This window comes from Perkinsus marinus (genome assembly GCF_000006405.1).
Source record: "Perkinsus marinus ATCC 50983 genomic scaffold scf_1104296964920, whole genome shotgun sequence".
Classification (NCBI taxonomy): domain Eukaryota; phylum Perkinsozoa; order Perkinsida; family Perkinsidae; genus Perkinsus; species Perkinsus marinus.
In genome coordinates, this window is record NW_003204506.1 from 1 (window position 1) to 8,515 (window position 8,515).

Below are 8,515 nucleotides of genomic sequence, written 5' to 3' on the forward strand. Positions count from 1 at the left end.
AACGCCTGGAGCTCCAAGGAATAACACTTTCTTCATGGACTGGTGAATACTCGTAGTAAACAGGTCGCAATGAAATCGATCATCTGGGCGAGCGCTATGTTAAAATGCGTCGGAGCAATCTCGTTGAGCCACTTGTTTTCGACAAACTTTTATACCTCCATGGGTTTAATTTTGTAATTCTTGTTGTTATAATAACATGTCACCTGTGCAGCTCAGGACTTGTTGTGTGTTGCGGTCATAACTCTATAAATAACCCACTGATACGAGCACTCCTATGGACTCGCCAGTAGAATAACACCATCTATTTACAGTCGTCCTGTACTCTAAATACAGATGAGGGCGTGCGCTAAACTTCTTTAGGAAGGAAGCTTTACCCCTTCCCCTTGGGCAATTCGTGTCGTCATTGATTATATTACTTCAGATTTGCGAGTCCATTCCAAAGCGACATTTTTACACTAAAGTGAATTTTATAGGAATTATTTTTGCAGTTCTATACGATTACATTTCCAATGCTTTCTATCCTTAAAAAATTTTCCCAAATTTTCCTCGCCCGAGAGGAGCTCCCAGTCCACGAGCACACCCCCATAGCTGATATGTTCGCCCTCTACCCCATAGAAAGCGTCATAGTAATGACGCGTGGCTTAGAGCTGGGTATGGCCAGCAGGTAGTAGTAGTTAAGTTTATGCAACCATCACAGCTGCAATTATTTTCCCTCAGCACCATCCTGTTGGCACATTGTTTGTATATAGTAATCTGCAATATTCCTTCTAGTGGGTTTATCGAGCCAACCGAAGCGACTCTCATAGACAGGGCATTGCTACTACTTTGTGTAAGGTAAATTTCCTCAACAATTATATTCACTAAACTCCAACAGATTCTGCGTATCATAATCGCCTTACCAAGGCCCCTATTCTGGCTCAGGACAAGACGGGATTTCATAGAGGCGCGGTATGAACTAATTTCTAATTGCCCTAATACACAGCTTTTAGTTACTTATCAACTCCTCAGCAGATCACAGCACGTTTGTTGGACATATATTCACATCCATTTAAAATAGAGAGAATACTCCTATTTACCTACTACACGTGGTTGGCATGTGTCACCGCTCTATTGTGTCTACTACCGATATCGTTTCCACACAATATTGAATTCGCCAAGGTAATAATAATAATAAAAATAATTTTGCATTGTCGAATTTTCAGATTAGCTCGGGAAGGGTAAATTAATAACAATTTTTACCGATTTTTATATATTTTTGTAAATGACAACTTTTAACAGGGGAGAAATTATGTCAGGAATATATAGTGTTTACTAAAAACCTAGGAGCCTGATAGAAATTGTTTTGAAACCGTATTAAGAGAATGTTGATTTCAAGAATGATTTCCAATTCCTCATAGACTCCTCACCTTATTTGCTGGTATACGTAGGGGCCAGAGTTAGTAAGCTTTTATCAAATATTCAGTATACAGTATCGCTAGATTCAAGAGCTTGTTTGCTCTTTTTCTCAGTGAATTTCACAATTTATTAAAATCACAAATCATCCAAGTTTGTCACGAAAAAAATTTAAATTTTTCGTCTGTGCAGGGTAGAAATTTGTGTAAGGTCGTTAACACGTGTGGAAATTCGAGTCCACGTAGTTTGGTTGTTTTCCAAAAATGACAGTTGGATTGTATGAGAGTAATTAAGTCGGTCATGGTTGAATTAATTGGTTTCATTCTATTCACTTGGTTATTGGAGTTTCACCACCCGTTTTACGTGAAATGGTGAAACACGATTTTCGCGGTGATATGCAGTCGTCGTGAAATATATTTTTCACAAGTCTTTTTCATATCACATTTACATGTGTTGTTGACAATACCTAAAATATGAGAGTTTCAGCGTAGTTTTAGTTTTTAAGTAGTGTTGGAAACTCCTAGGCTCAGGTACGGAAACCTAAAAATTTGATGTTTTTTTCTCTCAGACGTTATGGCGACATTTGTTGTTGAACTTGGCATCGTTGGTGTTCCACAGAGTAGCTTGTGTGAGTTTATTCTACTGGTTAATGGAGTCAGAGTTTAAACGTGGCATCCCGGCAGAAATCCTTGATAGATTCACTGACGTGGGTTATTACTACTACTCATTTTTACTCACTGTGTGGGCCTTCCCCTCAGGTGACAGTTTATCATAGCGGATGGTTATCAAATTTGATATGCACCGAATCAAATGGGAGTAGTCGAGAAAACGAAGTGGTTGTGAAAGACCATCGGTACAGCAGCAACGACTGCGCGATTTGTTATACAGATTTCCAAGATGGTGACAGAATACGCGGCTTACGGTGTGGTCATGATTTCCACGCCGCTTGTGTTGATATGTGGCTGTTGGAGCATCAAAATAGGTATGAGAAAATTTTTTTATCGGTTTCTCTACACTACTACTCGAATTCGTATTAGTGAGTTATGGGCGGAGCGAAGCGATTTTTGTTATAGTCGTTTTGGAGAAAGCGGACATATATTCCTCCTCCTCTTCAGATGCCCACTTTGTCTGCGCTTGGTTGGCCCGATGGTTTCCATTAAAAGATGATAATAAGTTTCGCTGTTATCCGTACTATTCATTTCATCCGAGTTTTCACCATCAATTCTAACAGTCATTTCCAATATATCTCATTTGTGTTAATAGTGCAGTTGAGCGGAGCGATGCATATTTATGTTATACCCAATTTATTCGGAAGTTTAATTTAACCAAGTACGCGCGGCGCAATGATCACTATAGCATTTAATACTGCGCCATCATTAGTAGTACTCATCGTATTGCCTTCATATGAGCCACAGCAATCACCAACTCAACACTTCTCTCAACTATAAGAGACGTTCATGCTTTCAAATCACTTTTCCTTGGCTGTATCAACCAAGCCGCCTTCTGACCCCGTGTAGCCTTCCCGCACTCCATCCTAGATTCGATGCTTCCTATTCAGCAAACTCTTTAGGAATTACATTTTTCCCTGTGCAGTTTCCTTACTCCTCATCTGTGCCTAAGTATTCCGAAAATACTTCCTTCTCAACAGCTTCATCATTGATAACATCAGCAGTTGTCTTGAGTGACCTCTGTGAGTTCTTTTTACTCGCCGTTAGATCATATCATCACCAAAATCTTCCTCTGGTACACACCGCCCTTGAAAATGCAAACTCTTCAGAACTCTTCTAGTGATAGTTAAAGTAGTTTAAGCGGCTGAGCTCGGCTAACGCAGTTGAGCCTTCATATGTGTGAATGGGAAAGGCATGTGTAGTAGAAAGATTGAATGCACGCATGCGCATAAAAAAGCGCGCGCCCAGACGATTCCCAACGAGGGTATTATTGAAATCCAATACTGCTTTTAATTAACACATGATGATCATGCGGGGTAGATGATGGATTGGAGTGCCTCTAGGGCTGATCGAGGGTCGGTGGGGTCGTCTGAGGGAGGAACAAACCACTACACAATGTTTATGCAACCCGCACACTATCATTAGAATAGTGTTCTAATGCTAGTGTGGGAGTTGACTGTTATTATGATGAAGGGAAACAGTGAAAGTGAGATCAAGAGTACTCAACACCGCTGGAGTTTTGGGATGCGAAACTCAGTGGAAAACAGGAAGATACAGACTTATATGCAGTATAGGAAAATATGCACATGGTCAACTACATGTGTTGGTGATGATAATATGAAAAATTGTGAGAAAACTGAGGGATTTCCAACTGATTCTTGTACACTTCTACCCAAATTCGTATAATTAGCGAGGTCAGCTGAGGAAAGTAAACATATATTACAACGCTGCTTACATGAAAGTACTCTAATTTTATGTGATGTTGGATAGTGCATTTGGGCAGTTGGTGATGGAGGAGGAGATCCTAGGAAGAGCATAACAACCTAATACACCAACAATAGTTAGGTTACGTATAGCAATACCCCTACCTGAGCTGAGCAGGGGAGTTCCGATATCCGATCGCTCCAGGAGGTCCATGGAGAGTGGTTGTGTGAGGATACTATCACCACAACTATGGGAGATGACGCGACGAGATGATCGATTTGAATAGAGTACCTTTCTAAATAATAGCAATACACAAGGACTGGAAGACAAGTAGTTGGAGGAAAATATTTTTGGTTTCCTCACCTGAGCTTAGGGGTTTCCTCACTATAGAACTTGCTATACAAATTCGGGTAGAAATGTACAAAAGCCAATGAAAATTTCCCAAAATTTTCTCTCAGAAATTGTCACCAACACATGTAGTTGACCATATGCATATTCCTCCACGCCGCAGTGCACTGACAAATTTTTCAAAGTATTCGAGAAAGAATAACACCAGTTTACACACGAAATCGGAGCGCATCGAGATTGATCGCCTTCATCATCTGTGTAGGGATATATGCCCACTATAAAAGTACGAAAAACTATTATAAGAATGAAAAAAAATATTAAAAAATTACAAAAAATTATAAAACTACTATTTCTTACATTTTCTTTTTCGTGGAGAATTCATGTAAGGATATACACCACGCCGATTTGAAAAGAAAATTATTTTCAATTTCATTAATAATTTTATTTTTTTATTTAGCAAATGCGGTTTTTCGACTCGTGCACAATTTTTCCCTTTTTTTTGCTTTATTTCTCACTAACTTCGAGGAGTTGGGCGCTGAAATTTGGAAGGTATATAATGTGAAGCATAAAAGCAGACTCCGCTGAGCCCCAACATAAAATCACCCTGAAAAACCAGATGTGGTAGAGAAGTATATTCCAAAACCGCTGAAGTGTAATTTCCCCCAAACTAAACTAACCTCGTCAGATCGTCACTGCACTCGATGATAGTAACTTTCGCCACTTCCTCAACCCCTTCTGGTGAAAACAAACATGTACAACTTCGCCATCCATCTTCGTCCGCTTTTCCTACCATAAATCCGTCAAATCACAACAACAACCACCAGGAGCAGCAGCATCCTACCTCCACTGATCAGCGTCACTCTCCCCGCGTTAGCTAATATTTGATCAACAAAATTTGCTTTCGTATTTTCTCCCAAGACGACAATTCGAATCGCTCTGTGATAGTATTCTCTATCAGATTCGCTGACCATCGTTTTAATAACAACAACAGTTTCAGCAAATTCGACTTCCTTTATCCCGATTCTCTCAGCGACCGATCTGCTCCTCCCCGACTTCAACGCAAATGATGATAATAACAACAACAATTCTTTGAACAACACACATGCCGTAACAACAAAAACATGTAAACACCTTTAAACTCGATTAAATCTGTTTACCACAATTTATCAACATCTACTTCACAACAACATTTCCATTCAAATGCGGCTGAATCGGCGTGAACCTAGCCGAAATCTCAGCAGCTTTCCTCGCTGAATCAGCATAAGGATCTCCCCTCGCCAAAGCTCTCTGAGCAATTTCATCCTTAGTTCTAGCTTTCCATTCTCGGGCCCTTTGCCTCAGTTCGCCCTCATCACTCCCACTAAACTTCGCAATATGGGTCTTCCTAGTTTTAGTAATCGTTTGCATCTGCTGATACGTGCCAGCCCATCCAGCAGTGTTCACCGGTGGCTTCTCGGGAGCTTCAACCTCCACGAAATTCCCATTCCACCACTTTGCGAAAATCTCTGCGAATTCAGGATGATGATGAAATAACAAAGCCACTGGTGTGTTCACAAAGGGAGGATCAATGCCGTTGAAACTTTCACCACAAACTGCCTTCAACATCACCGCTTTACTCTCCTTATTATTATCATCATCATGAGCACCATCTTTCAAAACAGGATACTGCTTTTCAGCAAAAGTCATCTCTCCACACACGTACCGCACCAAATGATAATTGACCTCACTCGGGGCATCACCAGCGAAGTGATCCGGGCGGAGAAACTGAAATGAATGTTAGTAGTAGCAACAGTATTGGAGTAGCAATATTTGCTCATTTTCCTCAACTGAGCTCGGGAGTTTCCAAAGGTGATAGTAGGAATTTATACACGAACTAGGGTAGAAGTGTGCAGAAACCAACACGCATTCCTCTAAAATTTTCACACTGCCGACTCCACATGTAGTTGGTAATATGCATAATCTCTCACACTGCATAGTAGTAGTAGTAGTATGTACTCACCTCGATCTGTCTGGCAACCACTTCACCCTTGAGATTGAATACCACAGTCGCCCTCTTGAGAGGCAGCAGCTCTTCTTTTCCCATATAAATATCCTTCGGAATTGCGATAAAATCAACAGTTTCCAACAAATTCGGATCAAAATCGACCTAAAGATATTTTTCCTGCCCCAACGGTCACTCACAAATGAGGTCCAACCTGATGATGCAGATAGCCTCCAAAGCCGTATGCAAACCCAGTTGCTTTGCTAACCGTATCAAAACTAATACGAATTCTCTCATGCTTGACGTCAGGTTGTTGTTTTTTCCCTCCAGTTTTCTTCCCACAGTAAACAGTAACTTCATATTTTTTATCAATCATGAATCTAGGAGCTTCCACTACTTCGCGACAACTATACTCGAAAGCCCCGAACTAACACACAAACATCATCAACAACAAACTCAGCAAAATTCAACTTACGTCCAGAATGAGCTCCTTAGGGTAGATCTGTATAAAGGCGCCTTTTACTTCTGACGGGCTGTCTGCAATCATCGCCGTTGCTCCCGAACGACCAAAGTAATAACGCTTATCGATGAGCAACTAAAACGGGACCATCTCGCGATGACACCAATCAGAATTTCCACTCCAAATTTCTCGCGTATGGTCAGGAACACATTCTTCAATCAGTTTTCCCACGAAAATGTCACAATCACATACAAACCATTTTCCCCATTGTTATCAAATCCTGGAGCAATGTTGCTCTTCTCAGCCGAGTGCAAAAGTTTCCTCACTAATTATAGAAATTTACAAAAAATCGGGTAAAAATATCCAAAAACCAATAAAAATTCCTCGGAATTTCCACAAACGTCACCTATACATGTAGTTGAATATGCGTATTTTCTCACCACACCGCAAAATCGAAAATCGACACCAACTTACTTTCCCTTTCTCCAAACCAGCAAAAGCAGAGGCGACCGTAGTCCCACTAAGCTCGTCGTCCATCACAACGATAACGCTGGATTTCTGATATTTTTCCCCAGTCCTGGGCTTTCGAGTAACATCATAACACTCCAACAATATGAAGTAGTAAAACTGTTTATACACGAAATAACCGTCATTCAGTTTTCCACACGAGTGATAGTTGTTTCCGATCTGACAAAAAAAATTTTCAGATTTTCCACGAATCAAAAACCTACTTTAACCACTCTAGTATTCTTCTGAGTAGCCGTTGACGATATGAACTTCAATTCTCCCGCAAATTCGACAGCTTTTTGGTTCACGTACACACTCTTCACGTGTTTATATATCGATGAGTAGCTCGGAGGGGCCCGAGGCTTGTCCAGTTTACCCCACCACGCTGCCAGTTCACGTGCATGCTCTTCATCCTCACAAATGATCTATAAAAAAATTCCCCATAATTTCCGATAATAACGTCCTCTCACATCAACGTCGGTTTTCTTTCTAGAACCATCGTCCTTGAGGCAACTTGCCCTAACCATATAGGCGTTCTTGGCAGTGTTAATTCCTCTGTGAGGCTCTGGTGGAGCCTCGACTGGGTCGCAGGTATATTGGAATTCCGAAATTGCATACTCGTACGAACCAGCACGGTTGTTGGTGAAACCAACCTAAAACGACACTCAGGAAAAAACAAATTTTGCGGAAAATTTGACGAAAAATTTTCGAATTTTCGAATTTTCGAATTTTGCGAAATTGCCCTGCATCGCACAAAAAAAGCTCATTTCAACGCCAGAGGGGAAAACATCAAAATATCGGGAAAAAATACAAAAACGCTGTAAAGAATATTCCAAAACCTCCACCACTAATACACGTTATAAAAATGTGAAATTGTAGTTCAATTTAACATTTTCCCACATACTATTCTTACAAAATTTAAAAATATTTCACTTAGCCTCCCCATCCGTTATTACCGTTAACCATCTCTTATGCTCAGTCCGTTGAACCACCGATGCAACTACGTCGGGGTGAGTCTGGGCTATCGATGTTGGTTGGTATGATGCCTTCCTCAATGTGAAGGAGTTTTTAATATTATCAATGCGGACCGATGAGCATGATTTGAGTATGTCCTTCGACACAGCTAGTTCTGATATCACCGCTTTACCCCAAGTAGCTATTTGCAACGCCGATTCCTCCTCTCGACATTCGATTTCAAGAACCTGTAATATTTCCTAGCGGAGCGAAGCAACAACATCATTTTTCCGTACCTTTTCCTGGCAAGCACATTGCATAACTAGAGTGCCCATAGCAGTGTATTGAGGTGGAGCCATAACATGGCTACATGAGTACTGGTTCATGCCCTGTCCAGGGGCTAATGCCTCCAGCTCGATACCGGCTCCAACGATGGAAGCCCGACCGAGCTGCATTGGAGTAAGAGAACCCTTCACAGTGACCCTCTCACAGGAGCGGCAG

General features: G+C 41.0%; 2 protein-coding genes across 2 annotated transcripts; one reads left to right on the forward strand and one right to left on the reverse strand.

The window, feature by feature from the left end:
* Nucleotides 1–488: 488 nt before the first annotated feature.
* Nucleotides 489–2,631, forward strand: Pmar_PMAR008562 (ring finger protein, putative). Its single transcript, XM_002769767.1, has 7 exons — nucleotides 489–664; nucleotides 718–829; nucleotides 875–948; nucleotides 990–1,158; nucleotides 1,961–2,098; nucleotides 2,151–2,374; nucleotides 2,508–2,631. Exons 1-7 carry the CDS (start codon nucleotides 510–512, stop codon nucleotides 2,557–2,559), a joined length of 924 nt encoding a protein of 307 aa, XP_002769813.1. The 5' UTR covers nucleotides 489–509; the 3' UTR covers nucleotides 2,560–2,631.
* A 2,654-nt stretch (nucleotides 2,632–5,285) lies between these two features.
* Nucleotides 5,286–8,469, reverse strand: Pmar_PMAR008563 (hypothetical protein; the record flags this gene model as incomplete). The annotated part of the gene is made up of 9 exons (XM_002769768.1): nucleotides 5,286–5,876; nucleotides 6,112–6,258; nucleotides 6,362–6,520; nucleotides 6,569–6,688; nucleotides 7,028–7,240; nucleotides 7,285–7,485; nucleotides 7,531–7,713; nucleotides 8,017–8,262; nucleotides 8,311–8,469. The coding sequence occupies 9 exons, from the start codon at nucleotides 8,467–8,469 to the stop codon at nucleotides 5,286–5,288; spliced, it is 2,019 nt and encodes a 672-aa protein (XP_002769814.1).
* Nucleotides 8,470–8,515: the final 46 nt, after the last annotated feature.